This window comes from Phacochoerus africanus, chromosome 11, assembly GCF_016906955.1.
Source record: "Phacochoerus africanus isolate WHEZ1 chromosome 11, ROS_Pafr_v1, whole genome shotgun sequence".
NCBI classification, from domain to species: Eukaryota; Metazoa; Chordata; class Mammalia; order Artiodactyla; family Suidae; genus Phacochoerus; species Phacochoerus africanus.
The window spans coordinates 44,982,366-45,005,500 of NC_062554.1; the positions used below are offsets into that span (position 1 = coordinate 44,982,366).

The 23,135-nt window shown below is 44.7% G+C and overlaps 1 protein-coding gene across 4 annotated transcripts in view; it reads right to left on the reverse strand.

The window, feature by feature from the left end:
• Positions 1–628: 628 nt before the first annotated feature.
• SMIM35 (small integral membrane protein 35) overlaps positions 629–23,135 on the reverse strand; it is an 81,961-nt gene continuing 59,454 nt past the window's right edge. For 2 of the 4 annotated variants that reach the window (XM_047753391.1, XM_047753392.1), the window contains exons 2-5: positions 6,152–6,268; positions 4,608–4,641; positions 3,760–3,897; positions 629–3,126 (exon numbers count right to left, since the gene is read on the reverse strand). In XM_047753391.1, the coding sequence (XP_047609347.1) occupies positions 3,798–3,897; positions 4,608–4,641; positions 6,152–6,268 (251 nt within the window). In that variant the 3' untranslated portion in view covers positions 629–3,126; positions 3,760–3,797. The other 2 variants (XM_047753394.1, XM_047753393.1) reach the window with 2 other exon arrangements.

The window sequence follows — 23,135 nt, forward strand, 5'->3', positions numbered from 1 at the left end:
TGGCTGGCTGTGCAACCTCTCTGAGTGGCCACCTCTACGAGCCTCTGTCTCTCCACATGTCAAATGAGACCAATAATCATCTCATGTCACAGGGCTGCCATGAGGCTCAAGACGCAGTAATGGGCATGGAAATGCCTTGTACCCTGTAGACTGCGTACGGCATCAGCAGTTCCTGCCCTTCCTCACGTCACCTGGGCATCTTCCTCTAGGACAAGGCAGCCTCCACGGCCACACTGGGTGTTTCTTCTCCACTCAGCAGGCTATTATGAAGCACCTTCTATGGACTTCACTTTGAGTGGTTACTAAAAACCTTTGCGGTATGCCCACTATGGCTCAGCGGTAATGAACCCAACTGGTATCCATGAAGACACGGGTTGGATCCCTGGCCTCGGTCAGTGGGTTAAGGACCCAGCGCTGCCATGAGCTGTGGTGTAGGTCGCAGATGCAGCTAGGATCTTGTGTTGCTGTGGCTGTGGCGCAGGCCAGCAGCTGCAGCTCCGATTCAACCCCTAGCCTGGGAACTTCTGTATGCCTTGGGTGCAGCCCTAAAAAGATAGATAGATAGATAGATAGATAGATAATAGATAGATAGATAGATAGATAGATAGATAGATAGATAGATAGATAATATATAGATAGACAGATAGATAGATAATAAATAGATAGATAGACCAACAAACCAACCCACCCATGGGATGTAACCCCCTGCCCCCAAGGGCTCGTCCTGGTTGGGTGGCAGCAAGTCTAAGTCCTGAGGGAAGCCACAGGGCAGATGAGACTTGAGCCAGCCCTGGAGAGTAGATGTGGCTCGGAGGGGTTGGGGTGGGGGGTGAAGCCATCCCAGGCAGAACAGTCCTGGCAGAGATGCCAAAGAGCACCAGGGTGGCAGTGGGGCTGGGAACGGCCGGCTCAGGGAACTGTTGGCTTTCATGACCGCCTCCTGGCTCCTGGGGCCAGTGAAGTGAAGAACAGTTAAGAGGAGGGGGAGGTTCCAGGAGGGCCCCCAGCTCACCATGGTTCGGGAGCCCAGCCAGTTCCAGACCAACTAGACCTGTAGCCAGACTTCTAGGCCTATGTTCCCTCACCATTTCTGACGGTGCTGGAATCTGCCCCCAACAACAGCCTTGGAGTCCTAGGGTAGGGCCTGGGGCCCAGGGCGAATGAAGAAAGCTGTGCTGGCCAGTCAGACAACGGAAGTCAGGAAAGCGAGGGGGAGGAAGAGGAACGAGGGGGGACAGGGACACGTCAGAGGACCTTAAAAGAGGAAGTGGCCCAGTCTCAGTTCCGCTCCCAAGGGTAGGAAATACCCTCCATTCTCCCAGCCCCTTGGCAGCTGTCCCTATCTCCTCACCTGAAGCCACCAAACCAGGGGCTAAGACCACCTCGACCCAGGACCCCATCCTTCCAGCTTTCCCCAAGGGCGCTGAGTTCTGAGCACTTTCAGGGCCTAGGGCAGCCAGGCCTGGGCTATGGACCCAGGATCCATGCTGAGCAGGGCTCAAGGTAGAGTTTATGGAGGCTGGACCCCCTGGGTTAAGAAATGGCACTCAGCCCTCTGAACTCTGAAATCCAAGGAAGGACACCAAAGTCAGTCCATGTCCCCTCCCCTCTCCTCTCCTAATAGGTCTTCAAGGAAGGGAGGGACCTAGAGCCACTGGGAGCTCTTCCTCCACCACCACCACCCAACGACCTACTCAGGAATGGAAGGCTGGGGCCCAGGTGAAGCCCCAGTTTATTAAGTTTGAGTCTGGTTATGTTGGGAGCAAGGCCCCCAGACCCTGGGGGAAAGTAAGGGGATAGGAACTGGTTAAGGCCTTTCCTTCGCTCCTTCCTTGGCAACCGGCTAGAACCCAAAGCGAGAAAGAGAGGCTAAGATGACAAAGGATAGGACGTCTCTGCCCTTGGCCTATCACTGCCCCGGGCCTCTGCAGCTTGTCGGCCTTGTTGCTGGGACCTCAGCAGGAAGACCCATGGCTGGTGGTTCTAAGTGCAGTTTGCAACAGGCGCAGGGCCCCTCTAAGGCCCTGCTCCATCGGTCGGAGACGAAGAGTTCGGAGACTAAGACCTCAGTCTCTCTGCACTGAACAGCTCTGCGGTAAGCACCCACCAAGCTGACATCCAGTTTGGGGCCCCACCTCGGGTCCAGCAGGGCACAGACCAGAGGAAGAAGTGATGACTCATGGGCAAACTCTTCTGCTGTCCACCAAGCTATACTTGGTTCTTGATTTCCCATGGACATTAACTGGCTGTTGTTTTTTTTGGGTTTGTTTTTTTTTTTTCTTTTTTTTAGCCTAATCTAGGTTCCTCTTCCCCACTCTCACCACTTCTGGTCCACTTTCCACATCACAAGGCAGGCCTTGCCCAGGAAACGCAGAACTCTGGAGACAGAGGTCTCCACAAATGCCCACCCATCGCAAAACCTGAAAACAAGAAGGTGACTCTAGACCATTCTCAGCCCTGCCCTGAGTTACTTGGGAGGCATAGAGGCTGGTCAGCAGCAGGGAGAACAGACCCAGGTGGGGGACAAGTGTGTGCGAGGGCACGGAGCTGGGAGGGGCCGGACTGATGAAAGTGCCACAAGTGCAGTGGGGGGCAGGGCAGAGTAAAGGCCTAAGCTCAGCCCTCGGCTCTTAGGGGAGGCTAGCTTCTGGTAGGAAGGTTAAAAAGCATCTGGAAACACCTCCCTCCCACACGACTTTGTCTGCTGAGGATATGACAGGTTTTCTGGCCCCGGTGTCAGCCCTGCAGGGGAAGTGAGAGGGGACGCCCCCATGTAGAGCCCCCCTTTGGAGTCTCCAGGCCCTGCCCACATGGAGCAGAGTTGGGAGGGCTCTGCTTTCCAGGGTCCCTGGAACTCCTCCCACAGGCTCAGGGGCCTCCTGGGAACCAGCCCCTCCTCCCTGGGGAATGGCCGACTCATTTTTTCTGTAAGAAAGCCACTGTGACTTCACCAGACTTGGTCCCCAGAGGCCTGCCTCTCCTGAGGGCTCTGATGCCACAGGCTGGTGCTGTCCCCAGAGAAGCCTCCTCAGTGTCCACAGAAGAGGTCCAGGCCAGGCCTTGAAAACCCAGGAGGTGAAAGCGGGGGAGCCCGTGAGGGGAAGGTGCTGAGCTGGGAGCTTCTTCCTGCAGAAAAAGAAAGGAGAACGTGACAGAGAGCGGAGGGAGGAGGCTGGGGAGGTGCTGAGTGTGGGGTCCCCAGGGGAGGAGATGAGGGAGAGAACCCGGGGTCCATGTGCGACTGCAGGAGGGAGGAAGTGTTTTGAGGGAGAAGCAGCTGTGATGTGAAGAGATGGGCTTGAGGACAGAGGAGGAAAGGTGTGGCCCAGCCGGCCTGGAAGCAGGGTGGCTCCTATGCTTCGAAAGTTCAGAAGCTCTAAAGTGATGCTTCTTGGAGAGGGTGGCCATCTGGAACCTCCATCTCAGAGCAAAGGGTTGAGATAAAAACTCTATTCTAGAAGTTTCCATCTGATTAAAAATAGCGCTTTCTCAGGAAAGAATAACAGGGCATGGATCAGGTGGATGAATGGAAAAGGAGCAACCCAGGGCTAGCAGGAGGTGGGGACAGCATGACCCTGGGCCTTCGTCCCTGAGATCACCTCCTAGAGCTCAACAGCACCCACTCCCCAGAAGGTGGGGGAGAAACTGAATTAGCTCTGGGTTCCATGCAGTCCTTGGTGCTAGGCTTGGTGCCAGGACCATCTGAGGACCACACTAGGACACTGAAGTCACACACGAGCTCACTAACCTTCCACTCACCTCGCTGGGGCTCCAGAAAGCTGACACTCCCCCTGCCATCAGACTAGCCTGTCGGAGAACTTGATGTAGCTGCCACCTGGACTGCTGATGTGGCCACTGATGGTGTAGGGTGGCCCCACCTCCAGATCCTTCAGGTTCCTGAGAAAGATGACCCAATCAAGTTATTGGGGCTGAGAATGCGGCCTCTTCCTGGGACCAGAGCATGGGAAGAACTTCCTGGCAGTGACTCAGTGACTCACTGACATCCTTTCCCAAATCGGAGTTACCCCATCTCTTGGGCCAGACGAAGAACAGGCCCGTGTGGCAGAGAGCGGATGAGATGCCTTGTAGCACCAGTGGACTTTCAACCCCTACTCCCTGGATCCCCGACAGTTTTCATTTGCTCTTCTCTTTTGACACCATGTTATGGCCAGGCATGATTTGTAAATCAGGCGTGTGTCCACCACCAACAGTGAAATGCTTGAAGTCAAGAGGCTCCACCAAGTAATCTTTGGACCCTTAGAAGGTAATACCATAATACCTGCTGGAACAGATCCTTACCAAATAAATGATGAGCGGATGTACAAATGAATGAGTGGGGATGGATGGAAGGTGCCTGCCCTGGGGGTTGAATGTTAAGAGGATCATTGTCACCAAGATCTTTACATGGCCCTGTCCCTGTTCAAGTTCTCCTTCATGGAACTCTAAATGGACTCTGGCTCCTTCCTTTCCTCTTATTTGCTTAGGGGCATGCAGAGGAGACAGGGAAGGGAAGCAGAAGGTTTGAAACGAATCCGTCTTTGATTCTTTCTCAAGCATATCTAAATTCTCACCCCCATCCCACCCAGATCTGTGCTGAACCTACTTACCGGATTTGGTACAAGTTGAAGACAAAGTTAGGCCCTGGAAGATAATCAGAAAAGAGAAGGTTAGGACCTCCAGGGAGAGTGGCCCATCACTCTTCTGGAAGCGCATGGTACTCCCTCACCCCTGTCTGGGAGGCGCGGGGTGGCTGTGCTGGGCCTCAGGACGCCGTGAGAGGGTCCAGGTGCCTTCAGTGTCTGCTTCCCGCCCCACAGCTATGGGGCATCTTCCCAGAGAGAACACCAGGTTTTCGAGGGTAGATCCAGCAATGAGGGGCCTCTCCATCATGGACACAGATTACCCTGGAAAGGAGGCAATCCTAGCTTGGGGCCCCAAAGAAGCAGACTTTGGCTTGACTCTTGGCTCTGCCACTTTCCAACCCTGTGACTTTATTTATTTATTTATTTATTTATTGTCTTTTTGCTATTTCTTTGGGCCGCTCCCATGGCATATGGAGGTTCCCAGGCTAGGGGTCGAATCAGAGCTGCAGCCGCTGGCCTCCGCCAGAGCCACGGCAACGCGGATCTGAGCCACGTCTGCAATCTACACCCCAGCTCACGGCAACGCCAGATCCTTAACCCACTGAGCAAGGGCAGGGATCAAACCCGCAACCTCATGGTTCCTAGTCAGATTCGTTAACCACTGCGCCACGACGGGAACTCCCCAACCCTGTGACTTTAGCCTCATATCCTCATCTATTAAAAAATAGAGATGAAGGAGTTCCCACAGTGGCGCAACGGGATTGGCAGTGTCGCTGGAGCATTGGGACACAGGTTCAATCCCTGGCCCAAAAGAGGAGGATAAGAGTCGCACCTGCGGCTTGGATCTGATCCCAGGCCCGGGATCTGATCCACATGGCCGCCAAAAAAGAAAAAAAGAAAAAGAAAAAAACAGAGACTAAGAATTTCATCCCTGCCTGGAAATTTTTTGAAAAATCACATTAGGCAAACGTGCAATGGCACAGAGTAGGTGCTCAACAAACACCTGTGGAAGCTGGTGAAGTTAATTGCAGATCCAGGAAATGTTCTCTGCCTCTCGGCCCTCCAGCACGCCCTCCCGGCTCTCCCGGGTCCTGTGGGAAGTGCAGATGTGGGCCAGAGTCAGGAGTGCCACAGCGCATTCCAGAAGACACCCAGAGGGGCTGAAGCAGCAGCAGGCTTAGGGGAGGGCCTCACGACCCCCAGGCAGGGGAAGGGAGGCACCAGGAGCCAGAGGATGGACACCAGGAGCTTGGCCCTGTCTAGCCCATCGCCCTTGGCCTTGAGGCCCACACAGGCCCAGGGGGGTGGATTTCTCTGAGCTGTGAGGAAGAGGAACCTGACTGCTAGCTGGGGTAGGAAGAGCCCCCCAAAAAAGGCCTGAGCACCCCACCCCCAACACCTCAAGTACTCAGCCACCCACTCAAGTCTTCAACCACCGTGGCCACCGCAGGAAATATTTTTGCATGACGCCATGCTGAAGAGTTTGCCGCCCCAGCTAGCCTGGCCAAATGCTACAGGAGAAGCGGGGCTGGGCAGAGCTGGGGCCACAGGGTCCAGCGCTCACTCACCCTCGCAGCAGTACCCGCGCTGGTACCACTTGGCCAGGCTGTAGCCCAGGATGGACACGAGCAGCAGCGAGAGCCCCACGCAGAGGATCAGGCCCAAGGTGCTGATGGAGTCGTCACCTGCAGAGAGACACACATCCTTTGCCCAGCTGCCCAGAGCCCTCTCGCGGCCTGGTACAGGCCAAGTGACCTGCACCCGTTTCCAAATTTCCTCCCCTCCCTCCGCACCACCATCAACACGGCTGCCCGCTAGGAATGTGGATCTGGGCTCGGTAGTTCAGCTACGCTCCTCTAAGATGTGCTGGTGCGGCTCTGCCACCCAGTGTTTTGGAGTTTGCTTGTTTCTCCAAAGTGACAGTCCTCTGCCAACAGACATGGGTGGGAGCTGGGAGGCCTTCCCGAAGCTACAGGGCTTCTACCTGTTGAAAAGGACTGCGCCGTTTGGGGAGGAGCCCGGGAGGTCTCTCCTCTGCAGGAAGCAGGAAGGGCAGCCTGGAGGACCCCCCGACCCCGCCCCAGAGCAGAGACACCCAGACCCTAGCCCTCGCTCCTCAAGGCTGTCATATGTGGTGACAGGGTGTTAACCCTTGGGTTCTGTTTGCTGCTTAGACTCATCACTTCTTCCCTTTTTGTGGTGCGAGCTCTTAGCTAAATTTATATTTTATTTGTAAAGCCAAACCGAGAAAAATAGAAAGAGAGGGAGGGAGGGAGTTTTAAAAACCTGCTGAAGCCAAAGCAGAGCCGAAAACCAGTTTCTCAGGGAGAAGATGACCATGGGAGCAGGCAGAGACAACCCACCCGTGCCGGGGCAGGGGAGGAAGGGGAAGGGCCACCCCACTTCCGCTAGATGAGGGGCCAGGAGTGCAGAAGAGTAAGCTGACTCCCCAGCTACATGGCTTGGTGTCTTGAGGCTCCAGGGGTGTTGCCAAGAGGCCAGGAGGTGCAGTGCTGTGCACAGCCTTTGATAAGGGAAGGCTTACATCTGAAGCCCATGCCCATCATTTGCATAATATGCGACCTGAGCAAATCCCTTTCCTGTTGCTAGACTTCAATTTGCTCTTATGAAAAATAAGCTTAAGGAAAAATACACATGGAGCTCTTGTGGCGATTCATGGAGATGCCCCTTAGAAAGCACTTCTGCAGAGGACCTGGCACACATGAAGTGTTGAATAGATGTTAATTACATCATTACTCTTGCCATTATCATCACATGATGTGATTGTTTTTTTTCTTAATGTCTTCACCTGCGACATATGGAAGTACCTGGACCAGGGATTGAATCCAAGCTGCAGCTGTGACCTACATCCCAGCTGTGGCAATGCCAGATCCTTTAACCCACTGTGCTGGGCTGGGGATAGATCCCATGCCTCAGCAGTGACTCAAGCCACTGCAGTCAGATTCTTAACCTACTGGGCCGCAGCAGGAATGCCTGTGCTCTTAAATATTTCACAGTTCCCCCTACCCAAGCCTTTCCCTCTCATACCTCTTGGCCTGTCTTCCCATTAAAGCAGCAAGGTTATTCTCTGAGAGAATATGACCTCTAAATACGGAAAGAAAGGGTCTCTCGCCTACATTTAGATTCCAAAAGCCCAGGCTCTTAGCGAAATGGAAGGGATTCCCAACAGAGGCAAGAGATGAACAAAAGCAAGATGAACCTGCTGGCTATAGCACGGGAAAAAACTCCAGCCTGGGGGAGGGGAAGGGGAGGGAGAAAGTCAGGGAAGAGAGATGGGAAATGAGCACTGGAAAACATTGAAAAGATACGAGTGGGCCCCAGAGAGAAAGTCCTTGTTCCTAATCCAAAGTCCCATCGGGGCTCAGTGGTAATGAACCCAACCAGTATTCAGGAAGATGCAGATTCGGTCCCTGGCCCCACTCTGGGTTAAGGATCAGGCGCTGCCATGAGCTGTGGTGTAGGTTGAAGATGAGGCTCAGATCCCAATTTGCATGTGGGTGTGGCGTAGGCTGGCAGCTGCAGCTCCGATGTGACCCCTAGCCTGGAAACTTCCATATGCTGCAGGTGCGGCCCTAAAAAGAAAAAAAAAAAAATGTAAAGCTCCAGGGAGCCAACACAATTCCCAGATAAAGCCGTGGGATCCAAGAGCTGGACTGAGCCCCATAAAGACAGCAAGGGCCCAATAAGGAGAGTGCCATGGAATATCTTGGCAGATGGAGCTCGGGGCAAACTTGAAGAGTTGCTGTACCCTCTCATGCATGGAGCAACCAAATGATTTCTGGTCCCCGAGAGAGATGGGGAAGTCACAGAGAGGGTCCCCAGACCTGAAGGACCCATACAGCTGTGATCTAGGGCCATCTCTGCAGCACCCTGTCTGGCTGATGCTCAAAGCCCAGTCCAAGTAAGTGGTCACCATCACCATGGGGGTCAGTGTGGGAGCATCAGGGACTATGCACCTCTCCCCCACTCTTTAGGTCCCCAAGAAGAGGGGGAGGCGGGGATCCCCAAAGCCACAAACAGCGTCTTTTCTGTGCCAGGCAATTGTCTTACAGCAAGAAATAAAAGATAAAAATCCTTATCTTCATGAGGATTATATTCCAGTGGAGGGATTCAGACAATACATTTTTTTTAATTATATAATATATTGGGAGGCAATACAGGCTAGGGAGAAAGAAATAAAGCAGAAGAGATAGACACTGTGTGGATAAGCATTATCTTCAATAAAGCAGTCAGGAAAGGCCTCCTGTACACTGTAAAAATTGAGGAGAAGCCATACTTTAGATGAAAAAATGAACAAGGAAGGTAGATAACCAGGTGAAAATGTTCTAAGCAGAGGGAGCCACAGGTAGGAATGAGGCAAGAGCAGCCAAGCAGGTTCTGGGAGCATGGGGTAGCGGGTGGGGGAGAGCAGCAAGAGGTGGGAGGAAGGAGCCAGATAATGCAGTGCTTTGGAGGCAATCAGGGGAGTTTGATTTTTTCCTCTGAGCAAGATGGGGAGTTGTGAGAGGACTTTAAGCAGAAAAGTACATGATCTGAATTTTTTTTTTTTTTTATGGCCACACCTGGGGCATATGGAAGTTCCCAGGCTAGGGGTCAAATTGGAGCTACAGCTGCCAGCCTACACCATAGCCATAGCAACTTAGGATCCAAGCCGCATCTGCAACTAACACCACAGCTCACAGCAATGCCAGATCCCTGACCCACCAAGCGAGGCCAGGGATCAAACCCGCATCCTCATGGATACTAGTCGAATTCACTCCTGCTGCGCTACAACAGGAACTCCATGATCTGATGTTTTAAAGGACCACTCCAGCAGTGAGCATGTTGTTAAGAATAGATGCAATGGGGGGAGGCGGGGGGATGATGAAGGGAGACCAGTCATGAGGCTACTGGAAAGATCCATTGGAGGCAAGTAGTGCAAGCAACTAAGAGGCCAAAGTCAGAAAGAGTTCAGCTATGAGGATAAGAGAGAGCACAACAGTGACCCAAGGGCTCAGGTCTTGGGTTAGTGACCACAGGTATGTGGACGCATGACTCAGCAAAGGCATGAGTAATATTCATGGTGTTTGTGGAAGCTGGGGTTTTGAAAGATTTCATCAAAGTCTGTCTAGGAGTACCCTCAGGAAAGTACCAGCAGGGAAATCACAGCCTTCTGGAGACCCAGCTGGTAAGGGAAGGAGATGCACTCTCTCTGCTACCATTTTGTCCCCACCCCTAATAGCTCCATCTATTAGGTGCCATCTATTAGGTAGCTTAGGTAGCTTGCAGACACATTTAATTACTATCCTATTTTAACTTCTTTATCTTTCTAGGATGCTCCTTTAACTGACACTCTTCATTTATTCTCCCTTTTGCATAAATTTAAGATTTTATTGTAAAATACTTCATGCACACAGGAAGTACACAGAAAAACAAGATGAACATGCATGTGCATACTACTAATCTTCAAAGAAGTCTAAAATTTTGCCATTCTTGCTTAGTAGTTATCTCAGTTTCAGGATAGTCTTCTTTTACCTCCCCCTCTAAGTAACTTTTCTCCCAAATTTAGTGTTGAGCTTCCCTATGCATGGTTTTTATACTATTATTTCATGTTTCCCCATTAAAAAAATTATATATGGCAGGAGGTGGGATCCAAAGAGAGCCCAGCATTCCGGGTTGAGGAGAAAGCATTTGGCACCCAGGAGACCAATGCAGCTTGAATTTATGGAACAAAATACCAAAGAGGAAGGGCTGTGTAGAGAGATCTCCAGACATCTGCAAAGGGGGCCCCTGAAGGCTCTGGCTGTGGCTTGTCCTTTCATTTTGCTTATGGTGTGTCTTTTTTGAGCAGAATTTTAACTTCCATTATAATTAAATTTATCCATAACTGTGGTTTTAAAAATCTTACTTAAGAAATCCATCTCTACTCCCAGATATACTTCTTAATTTTCTTCTAAAAGTTTTAAAGTTTTGTTTTTTCATAGTTACAAAAGTAATCTAACTGGAATTCATTATTGAATACATTATAAGATAATGATCTAATTTTCATGTGGAAAATTAATTTTTTGTTCCTTCCCCAATGAGCTTCATTGCCAGCACTTTCATATATCAGGTTTTACATATATGTATGTTTCTTTTTCTGGACTCAATGATCTTCCCTTGGCCTAAGTGTCTATCATTATACCACTCCTACATTATCTTAATTACTATAGCCTCATAATAATCTTGATAGTTGATAAAATAAACACTCCTCTTTAGTCTCTTTCAAAAACATATTAGTTATATTCTGGATACTTTACTCTTCTTCGCAAATTTTATAATTAGTTTTTTAAGGTAAATGGAAACCCTCTTAGAATTTAGATTGGGATTGCCGTAGATTTATAGGTTCATTTGGGTAAAACTGATAGTGAGTCTTCAGATTTATAAATATGACATATATTTTCATTTATTTGTGTCATCTTTTATAGGCTATCATATGTTTCCCCCCTTGAAGTTTTTTACTTTTAGGTTTATTACTTACTGTTAAGTTTACTCTTAGAAACTGTATAGTGTTGTTGCTACTGGAAGTGTGAGCTTGTTTTGTATGTATTGATCTTATGTCCAGCAATGTTGCTAAACATTTTCATTCTAATAGTTTTCTTGTCTAGATATTTAGGCTATCATATTGTCTGCAAATTAGGACAATTTGTTCTCCTACTCATATTTTTAAATGTATTTTTCTTGTCATATTTCATTGGTTAGAACTTCCAGTGTAATGCACTTTAATAATAAATATTTAATGTTCTAAATTTACTCCTAAGTATCACTTTCACTTCATTCTGTAATATTTTTACCTATGTTTGATCTAAATGTTTTGTAATTTCAACCGGGATTTTCTCTTTAAACTAGGAATTTTTTGGCAGTGCTCTTTTAGTTTCCAAATATATGGAATGAGGCCTTTGTCTTTTTACTGGTCATGAAAACAGATGTTGATTATAGCACTATGGCTGATATACTCTTTATAAGAAAAGAGAGTAATAGTTAAATTACTTAAATAATGGCTCAATGTTTTCATTTAATTCATGAAATCAAAATAGAGCTTTTGGAAACTCATTCTTTTTTTTTTTTTTGTCTTTTCTAGGGCTGCACCCACGGCATTGGGCGGTTCCCAGGCTAGGGGTTGAATTGGAGCTAAAGCTGCCGGCCTACACCACAGCCACAGCAACTCAGGATTCAAGCCGCATCTGTGACCTACACCACAGCTCACAGCAACCCCAGATCCTTAACCCACTGAGAGAGGCCAGGGATCGAACCTACAACCTCAAGGTTCCTAATTGGATTCGTTTACCACTGAGCCATGATGGGAACTCCAACTCATTCTTTATAAGGTAAAACATCTGAGATTATTGTGAATACTATTGAAAATTCAGTTTAAAAGTTTAATGTTAACCATAAAGTTGTTTTTGCATTTTTCATACTTTTTTTCATTATGGGTTTCAATCTTCAATATTGTTTCTGACCTATTTCCTATTCAACTAATTCTATCTTTTTTTTTTGTTTTTGTTTTTGTTTTTGTCTTTTGTCTTTTTAGGGCCTCACATGGATGTTCCCAGGCCAGGGGTCCAGTCAGAGTTGCTGCTGCCAGCCTACGCCAGAGCCACAGCAATGCCAGATCTGAGATGAGTCCATGACCCACACCACAGCTCACAGCAACACTGGATCCTCAATCCACTGAGTAAAGCCAGGGATCGAACCTAAACTTCATTGTTCCTAGTTGGATTTGTTTCCACTGCACCATAACGGGAACTCCCTTAACTCACTCTTAAGCTGTGTCTAATTTGCTATTAAGCTGTCCTTTGTATTCTTAATTTCTGTTATATTGTTCATGTCCAAAATTTTGATTTAATTATTTTGATAACTTCTAATTGTTAAATTTTTTCATCAAGTCATTTAATTCTATATTATTTGCTACAACACTTTCCTTTATTTTTTATTGGTTGTTCGAAGGGCTCATATGAATCTATAACTTGTTACAGTCACATATAAGTTAAAAGTAAAAGAATAAAGATACATCATGCAAAAACTAATCAAAAGAAAGCTGAAATGGCTAAATTTATATCAGACAAAATAGACTTCAGAACAGGAAATATTAACAAGGATAAAGGACATTTCATAATGATAAAAGGGCTGATTCATCAAAAGGACATAGCAATCTTAAATGTGCCTACGTCGTCATTATACAGCTTTAAAAGAAAAAAGAAAGAAATGGATAGAACTGAAAGAAAAGCTAGACAAATCCACAGTAATCATTAGATAACACTTTTCTCTCAATGATTGATGGATCATGAAATCAGCAAGGATATTGAAAACATGAACAAGACCACCAGCCAAACTGACCTGGTAGACATTTATAGAACACTATATCCAACATCTGTTAAGTACACATTTTTTCCAAGTATACATGGAACATTCATCAAAATAGATCATATACTAAACTATAAAATAGTCTTAATAAATTTTTCAAAATTGAAATCATATGGAGTATATTCACTGGTCACAGAATTATGTGGAAATGAAAACAAAAACAACAGGAAAACTTCTCACTATTTGGAAATTAATACACATTTAAACATCTCATGGGTAAAAGAAGATATCACAAGAGAAAATAGGAAATACTTAGAACCGAATAAGAGTGAAAACATATCAAAAAATGTGGATACAGTCCAGGAAGAGCAAGACAGTGGAGTTCACAGGAGGAATGTGAGAGCTACAAAGAGCAAGAACCCCAGAGATGTGCACAGGGTACCCCTCAAGTATTCAGTAAGGCATGGATTAGTGTTTGTGTGTGAAGGACTACCTAAAGCTGGAGAGAGAACCATCTGAAAAGATTAGTGGTAACAGTATCTAGCTTCCAAATAGGACTGATAATAGTGTTTGTTCCCATAATCCAGACTGGAAAAACCCATCATTCACAGGGCATTGTCTAGAGAACTGAGGAAGGTCTGACCTCAATAGTGGGACATAATCAGCCCTAGACTGAGCACTGCTCTGGACACACCAAACAAATCATAACATAAGACCAGAAGAGACTGAACTGCTTCCAAGTAACTTAACTGCTTCCTGGAATATTTACAGGAAAACAATACTATCTGCATTCAACATGGTAAAATTCACAATGTCTAGAATCCAAGCAAAGATTACCAGACATATAGAGAAGCAAAGAAACATGACCCATAATGAAGAGGATAATTAATCAATTGAAACCAACCCAGAACTGACAGGATATTAGAATCGGTAATCAAGGACATTATAACTCTACTCCACATGTTCAAAATTTAGAGACATTCAAGATATCAGAGTACCCAAGCCATGAAAACCACAGTATCTAAGATAAAAAATACAAATAGATGCAATTAATAGAAGATCAGATATTACAGGAGAAAAAAACTGCACTTAAAGACATAAGTTCTAAAATGAAACAGAGAGAGAAAAAAAGAATACAACAAATGAAAACACTATCAGTGAGGTGTGGGACAACTTTGAGCGACCTAATATATGTATAATTAGAGTCCTTGAGGGAGAAAATGACAATAGAAAAAAAATTTGAAGAGATGTGGCCAAAAATGTTCCAAACTTCAAGAACATATCAAATTGTTTATTCAAGCAATATGTTTTCTTCCCTGCAAGGAATTCTGGTACCCATGGTTGATATTCATTATATTGGGGAAAGCCTAGACTATCCTTACAAAAGGAAGGATTACAATTCCTTCCAACCAACTCTCCATAAGGACATTCTTTTCAACTAGAGTGTTTGTGTTAAGGTGGAAAGTATGTAGCACAAGGTTATAGTTTTGGGTAAGAGCTAGGGGTGCATGTTTTCTGCATGGCTCATAAATGGCACAGCCAAGCAGTTCTCATAGTAGTGCAGTGGGTTAAGAATCTGACTGCAGTGGCTTGGGTCACCGCAGAGGTGCGGGTTCAATCCCCGGCCCAGCACAGTGGGTTAAAGGATCCAGTGTTGCTGCAGCTGCAGTGTGGGGTCACAGCAACGGTGTAGTTCCCAGCTGCGGCTCAGATTCAATCCCTGGCTCAAAAACTTCTGTATGTCAAGAGTGCAGCCATCAATTTTTTTTAAGTGGCAAAGCCAAATATTTAGAACTAAACAAAGTAGATGCCTAAGTTGGGTGTATTTCCTTGGTAGAAATTGAGAAGCTTGACCCTTTCTCTCTTTTGCACCATCAATGCCTGTGCTAAGGTGGGAAAATCTTCAGGCATAGCCAGAGATTTCCTCACAAATAGTTTTATGAAATCGCTTTTATATAAGTAATTACATATGAATACAGACTCCTTTCCTGAGATTTTACAGATAAATCATATTTCTACCAATCCTGATACATACTATTAAAATGCAGGTTTTATATAAGCCTTGGTAACTATGAAATGAACATAGTAAAAGTTATTTCCTCTCCACAAAGTCTAAGTTTAAGGAAAGGTCAATAAAGCAAATTTATTTTCAAAAATGTTGGTACAGATGAAAATTTTCTCAGATTTTTCAAACAGGCTGTCAGGTGGAAAAATCCAACATAACTTTTTTTGCTTAAGTTAGTTTTTACTTTCTTAGGCTGCAATATTATTGCTATTATTATACCATTTAAGGAAACTGTAAGTAGAGCTCATAGATGTTAAATAATAATCCACATTTGCAGAGCTCTACATTCCAGAGCCACAGCAAAACCCAGCTCCTCCTGGCTCCAAAGCTCATGCCCATTCCACTATCCTTTATTGTGTAAAATTACTTGCTCTGGGGTGTTCCCCTCATGACTCAGTGGTAATGAACCCAACTAGCATCCATGAGGATGCGGGTTTGATCCCTGGCCTCACTCGGTGGTTTAAGGATCCGGTATTATCATGAGCTATGGGGTGTAGGTTGCAGACACAGCTTGGATCCCTCATGGCTGTGGCTGTGGCATAGATCAGTGGCTACAGCTCCGATTTGACCCCTAGCCTAGGAATTTCCATATGCTGCAGGTGCAGCCCTAAAAAAATAAAAAAATTACTTGCTGTATAAAATTATTAGATAGAAATTGAATAAGTTTTAGGTGACATCTCCAAAACTATATTGCTTTTGGAATACTTTATATGAAATTTCTTTGTGTCAGTAGTTAGATAACAGAATTCACCGATGACTGAAGCCACCCCTAAATCAATACACCCATTACCATCAGCTTACAAAAGGATTCATACCTCCATTATATACGGCAGGGAGGTACACATCCACATTGCCCAAAGACAGTTTCAAATCACAAAGGTATTTGTTTAAAATGAGATTATTCAAAGTGGGAGTCTTATTTTGTACCACTCATCATTGTTTTTTGATGGAGGTGGGGCACTTCCCTCCATTTTCACCCTTACCATTAAAATGCAGATCTTGTTATAGCTCAGTAGCCATGTGGTCAAAGGCTAAAGAGGAGTCAACATAATTGTGATTCTTTTATTAGTCCTGATCCCACAAGGAACATGGGGTTCTAGGAGAAGAGATGCATTCAAGGCAACACTTTCCTTCCCTTTCCCCATGCTGATTGGCCCAAGTTGGCTAGTGGGCTGGTCAATGTCTGTCAAAAGTCATAGTTATGGTTCTCCTACTCCACTTCCCCTCCCTCTATATGTCTGGAGCAGTAGGGAACCAGTCTAGCCATCATCCCTCTTCAATTATGCCCAGGCACTCTCATTATGACAGTCCCCTGCCCTTACAGGCCAGAGTGTGGTAAGGTTCAGGATTTGGATTGGGGCCAGGAAGGAGAAAAAAATGTCCCCAAAAGTCTTCAGCCCTTGTCATCAAGCCAGCCAAGTTTGCAAGACAGGTCTGCATAGACTTGACACATAAGACCTCTGATACAATGCCACTTTGTTTTTCTTTAACATGTGTCTACTGTTTCTCCATATCTCCCTCAGAGATTTTCTGTAATCTATGGTACAATTTCAGCATTCCTGGGTGTAACCAATATGTCATCTTAATTCATCAAAACCCCTTTAAAAAAGAAACCTGGGAGTTCCTGTCATGGCTCAGTGGTTAACGAATCCGACTAGGAACAAGGAGGTTGTGGATTCGATCCCTGGCCTTGTTCAGTGGGTTAAGGATCCAGTGTTGCTGTGAGCTGTGGTGTACGTTGAAGACACGGCTCAGATCTGGCGTTGCTGTGGCTCTGGCATAGGCCGGCAGCTGTAGCTCTGATTCAACCCCTAGCCTGGGAACCTCCATACACCACGGGTATGGCCCTAAAAAGACAAAAAGACCAAAAAAAAAAAAAGAAAAGAAAAGAAAAAAGAAAGAAACCTGTATATACTCATTTTACAAACAACCCTAAGCTTATCCTTATGTAAAATCTTGACGTAGGAAACTCAGGCTTGTAGTTTGTAAAAAGGAAAATTGGCGGAGTTCCCGTCGTGGCGCGGTGGTTAATGAATCTGACTAGGAACCATGAGGTTGCGGGTTCTGTCCCTGCCCTTGCTCAGTGGGTTAATGATCCGGCGTTGCCGTGAGCTGTGGTGTAGGTCGCAGACGAGGCTCGGATCCCGCGTTGCTGTGGCTCTGGCATAGGCCAGGAGCTACAGCTCCGATTTGACCCCTAGCCTGGGAATCTCCATATGCCACAGGAGCGGCCCAAGAAATAGCAAAAAGACAAAAAAAAAAAAAGGAAAATTGGCATTATGTTTACTTAGAATGATGGAGAAAGAGGATAAGATATAAGAGGAAAAGAAGGCACTGAGAACAAAGTCAGATAAAGAGATAAGTCAGGAGGTGGGGAGGGAGAAGGAGGAACTGAGAGAAAAAGAAGAAGAAAGAGGAGGAGGAGGGGAAAGGGGTGGGGAGGACGAGTGGGAGAAGAAGAAGGGGGGGAGAGGGAGGAGGAGTGGGTGGGGGGAGAAATTAGTGGATATGTAGCTTGGGATACATATAGTAATTTCCCTTTTTGAAAACAGAAGCAAGACGCAGGAGAATATAATCAATCAATATGACAGACAAATAGAATATAAATGGCATAGCAACCACACAAGCAAAGTGCAGTATAAGCATATAGATAAAATCAAATGAACAAAAGAGGCCCAAAGGCCCTCACCAAGAACAAAACATCACTCAAAAAACAGAAATTTTTCAAAACTGCTTCATTCTTTAGAATCACTTCCTTAAAACGTGCACTAAAATAAAGGAAGTTTATAGAACAAGAAAGATTAAGAAAACAAACTGAAGAAAACAATATTATTGTAGAGATAATACATTCAATAGAAAGAGCAAGTAATAGAATAGAAATCATTAAAAACTAAATGACTGACAGAGAAAAAGCTTGAGAAAAGCACAGAGGATGGAAAGAAAAACACAGAGATTAAAGCAATGAGAGGAAAAGTTAATACTTATGAAAGACAAAGATAATCCAACTAAGGAAAATGGGTAACCCTGAGGTAGAGAACCCAATAAATTAAATAGAAAATATTTTCAAAGATATAAGAGAATTTCCCTAAAATGGGGATGGGAGTGGGAAATGGCATCTGCAGATTAAGTATATACCAGGTGCTAGGAAAAACTGATTCAGAAGACTCAAGATCAAGGTACATTCCAATTAACATGTTGTTCCACTTTGACCTATTATTTCTCAACTTCGAGCCCATCCTCTAGACTCAGTTTTGTGATGCTGTAGCTGGGACTCTGCAGACCACATTTCTCCTTTGCCAACTGGGGAGGTTCTGCCAATGGAGGATGACAGAGGGAGACCGAAAACCTGGAGGAAAAAGAAGGACTTGCCTGGTTCTGTCTGCTTCCCATTGTTTTCCCATGGGTTTCATACAACTGTCAGCATCACCTATTGCTGCTTTTTTACCCCAGTAGTTTCTTCTACAAGCAGTTGGGTCTAGTTTTCTGGGGGTTTTTTGTTTGTTTTGTCTTTTGAGGGCCACACCCACAGCATATGGAGGTTCCCAGGCTAGGGGTCCAATTGGAGCTGTAGCCACCGGCCTATGCCAGAGCCACAGCAACTCGGAATCCGAGCCGCATCTGCGACCTACACCATAGCTCATGGCAATGCCAGATCCTTAACCCACTGGATGAGGCCAGGGATCAAACATGCATCCTCATGGACACTAGTAGGATTCGTTAACTGCTGAGCCATGACAGGAACTCCCCTAGTTTTCAGTTTTTTCTGAATTCATAAAACCAGTCTCATTACTCCCTGCCCTCCACTCCAGAAGCATGAGCACCAGGCTGCCAAAGCCCCTCTCTGAGAAGGCTGAGGTTCTCCTCCACACTCTGTGTTATAATACTTCCAAGTTCTTCCCTTTGTGTTCCCAGTCCTAGGATAACAGCTCTTCTTACAATTGCTACCTCCAGGGGGCCTTAGTGTTCTCTAGCTGTCTTTTCAGTTACCTAGTTAGCAATTCTCTATAATACATTCTCTCTGTTAAAAATACCTGGTGAGGTTTCTGTTTCCTTACTGGACCTTGATTGTCCAGGCAGAAATATAAAAACTTGTGTGGGGAAGAGCAGGGTGGTGTAACATAATTTAGGCTGACATCAGATTTCTTCACAGCAACCTAATGCCAGGAGCCAATGGATCCATGTCTACACATTGACTAAGAGGGGAAAAGTGAAACCCCCAAAATATTTTATCTAGCAAGGAGATTGTTCAAATATAAAGGCAATAGGCAGACATCCTCAAATACAAAAGAACTTGAGGAACAGAATATCTACATGCTGTTTTTGGTCCCATCTGCAGTCAGTGGGGGGAGTGGCACCGTGGTGGCCCTGAGCAGCATGAAGAGGGTGTCTGTGGAGGAGAGCTGCTTGATGCAAGGTGTCTGATTCCAAGTGGGGTGAGGAGGGTGTCCATGAGGAGTCAGGGATAAGTGGAGAGAGAAGGGAATCAACATAGAGGTGAAGGTAGTTAAACATAGGGTAGCAGACCCCAAGCAAGATGATAAGGGCATCAGTGCTGGAGAGGGGAGCAGTAGAGTTAGGAATTGATTATAATAGGGGATTGATCAAAAAAGTCAATATATTGAAAATAATGGAAGCCAGGTTTCTCACTGTTGGCAAATGCAAAAATGGAGAAACCTAGAATAAGGCTTGTGATACTGTATTGGATTGGAGTTATTGATGTGAATACAAGTTTTTCTACATGTATAAATAGATACGGAAATACACGTTGATGTGTATGCAAGCAGCTCTGTCTTCTCAGGGGGTTTGGGAGCAATAATGCTCAATAGCAATGCACACATCTACCACCAAAATCTTGGCTTCTAAATACCATTTTTTTCACTCTAAGAAACCAGGGCTCCTTGGATAAAGGGCTGATTCCAAGAAGGACAGGGAAAATACAAGATGAACCTGAAAATCTTCTTGTGCCTCCCCCTTCTAAAAAAGAAAGACCTAAAGAATATTGAGGACATGTTAAAAGGACATATAAGCCAGGTTCTATTGACCAAATCATGACAGGTTAAATACCAAGATAAATAATTGCCGTTACAATCCACTGAATAAAATAGAAACCATAAATCTATGCAGAAATCAATTAATTATAAGTTTAGAGCCTAATGGGATATTTACATGGTTTCAGAGTCCCTTCCCGCAACATGCTTTTTAATTACAAAGAGAAAGAAAAGTAACTTTACAGAAGGGAAGCCTGGCAAACATCACAATAATGAAGTGATCAAAGTAAACGTCATCAACATGAGACCAAAACAAAGGGTGGTCCCCCCGTTTGGATGCGCTATGAAGGGCACAGCATCACTCCTGTGACATTGTTACCAAAGATACAGAACCTGAGTCCAGGAGTAAAGAGACATCACACAAACCCAAACTGAGGGTTTTTTATGAAATAGCTTGCCTGTGATCTTCCAGTGTAAAGGTCATAAAAATCAAAAGAAGATTAAGGAAATATTCCAGACTAAAGCAGGCTAGAAAGACATGAGAACTAAATGCAGCCTGTGGTTCTGAACTGGATTCTCCTGCTATAAGAGCCATTATTGGGGCAATTGATAAAACTCAAATAATCTGAGGATTAAATGGAGTAATACAATAATTTTCTGATTTTAATCATCGTATCATGGTTAAGCAGGGAAATACCTTTGTAAGGAACAGACTCTAGAGTAATTGGGTATCATGGGGCATTAGGTCAATAACTTTCAAATCATTCATGGAAAAAAGTTTTGGTTTACTTTTTTTTTCTTTTTAGGGCTGTAACTGCAGCATATGGAAGTTCGCAGGCTAGGGGTCTAATCAGAGGTACAGCTGTCAGCCTACACCACAGCCACAGCAATCTGATCTGCATCTGCCACCTACATCACTGCTCGTGGCCACGCCAGATCCTTCACCCACTGAGTGAGGCCAGGGACCCAACCTGCATCCTCATGGATACTAATGGGGTTCTTAATCAGCTGAGCCATAATGAGAACTCCAAAAATTTTGGGGTTTACTTTTTTAAACATATAGTTCCAACTTTTCTGCAGATACATAATCATTTCAAAATAAAATGTGATGATTTTAAAAATATAGTTACTGATTTACAAACTCTCTAAGAATTTTATAAATGTAAAAGCAAGATTTAAATGAATATAGTATAATGCTTTTTGGTACACTTTTCAAAAGAATATATATTTCTTTCTTCCTTTTTTTTTTTTGTCTTTTGTATTTTTAGGGCCACACCCGCAGCATATGAAGGTTCCCAGGCTAGGGGTCGAATCGGAGCTGTTGCTGCCTGCCACAGCCACAGCCCAGCCACCGCAATGCCAGATCTGAGCCACATCTGCGACCTATACCATAGCTCACGGCAACGCCAGATCCTTAACCCACTGAGCTGAGGCCAGGGATCAAACCCTCAACCTCATGGTTCCTAGTCAGATTTGTTTTGGCTGTACCACAATGGGAACTCCAGACTATACATTTCATTAAATGCACACATACAATTTTTCTGAATAGATGCAGAAGTAAGATTCTGTGATGATCTGGGAGAGGATGATAATGGGAAGGAGCTTTAACTTTTCATTTTATATCTTCCTGCATGATTTAAATTTTATTACCAGGTACATATATTAGTCTAATTTAAAAAACAACAAGAGTTTCCGGAGAAACTCATGGACTTGGAGAACAGACTTGTGGCTGCCAAGGGGGAGGAGGAAGGAATGGGATGGACTGGGAATCTGGGGCTAACAGATGCAAACTACTGCCTTTGGAATGGATAAGCAATGAGATCCTGTTGTGTAGCACTGGGAACTATATGTAGTCACTTATGATGGAGCATGATGGAGGATAATGCAAGAAAAAGAATGTATATATGTATTGTGACTGGGTCAATTTTCTGTATAGTAGAAAATTGACAGAACACTATAAACCAGCCATAATGGAAAGAATAAACATCATTTTTAAAAAATTTTCTGGAAAACGGGATTATGTGCTGTTTTTGTTTTTCTTTATATTCTCAAGCAATCAAAAATTAATAGATAATATATAATGTTAAACATTTGCAAAAACACATTATAAAACGTACTTTCCTATTATATTTAGGGCAAAAGTTTAAAAAAGATAGATATCAATGGTTAAGTTGTTTCAAATAATTTTGGTGGCAGAAAGTCTATACCTGTTATTTAAAGCTTTTTAACTTAAAAATCTGTATGAGGAATTGTTCTTGGCTACCATTCTTGGCAAGGATCCTATTTTTTTTTATTATAGTTAATTTATAACGTTGCATTAGTTTCTGGTATACAGCAAGGTGATTCCTTTAAACAAATACATATAATATTTTTCATATTCTTTTCCATTACAGTTTTATTGCAAGATATTGACTATAGTTCCTTGTGCTATTGAGTAGAACCTTGTTGTTTATCTATGTTATATATAGTAGTTTCTATCTACTAATCCTAAATTCCTAATTTATCCCTCCCCCACCCCTTTTCCCTTTTGGTAACGGTACGTTTGTTTTCTCTGTCTATGAGGCTGTCTCTGTTTCACAAATAAGTTCATTTTTGTCATACTTTAGAGTCCATGTAGAAGTGATATCATGTGATATTTGTCTTTCTCATTTTGATTTATTTCACTTAGCATGATAATTTCTAGGTCCATCCATATTGCTTCAAATGGCATTATTTCATTCTTTTTATGGCTTTGTAATACTCCATTGTATACAAACCACATCTTTTTTTTTTTTCCTGTCTTTTGTCTTTTTAGGGCTGCGCCTGCAGCATATGGAGGTTCCCAGGCTAGGGGTCGAATGGGACCTGTAGCTGCCAGCTTATACCACAGCCACAGCAACGCAGGATCTGAGCTGAATCTTTGATCTACATCACAGCTCATGGCAACGCGGGATCCTTAACCCACTGAGTGAGGCCAAGGATCGAACCCGCAACCTCATGGCTCCTAGTTGGATTCGTTTCTGCTGCGTCATGACGAGAACTCCTAAACCACATCTTTATCCATCTGTCGATGGACCTTTAGGTTGCTCCGTGGCTTGGCTATCCAACTAGCAAGGATCCTAGAACACACAGACTTCAAGGCAGTTATCTCAGGTCCATGTTGCTGAGAAAAGAAGC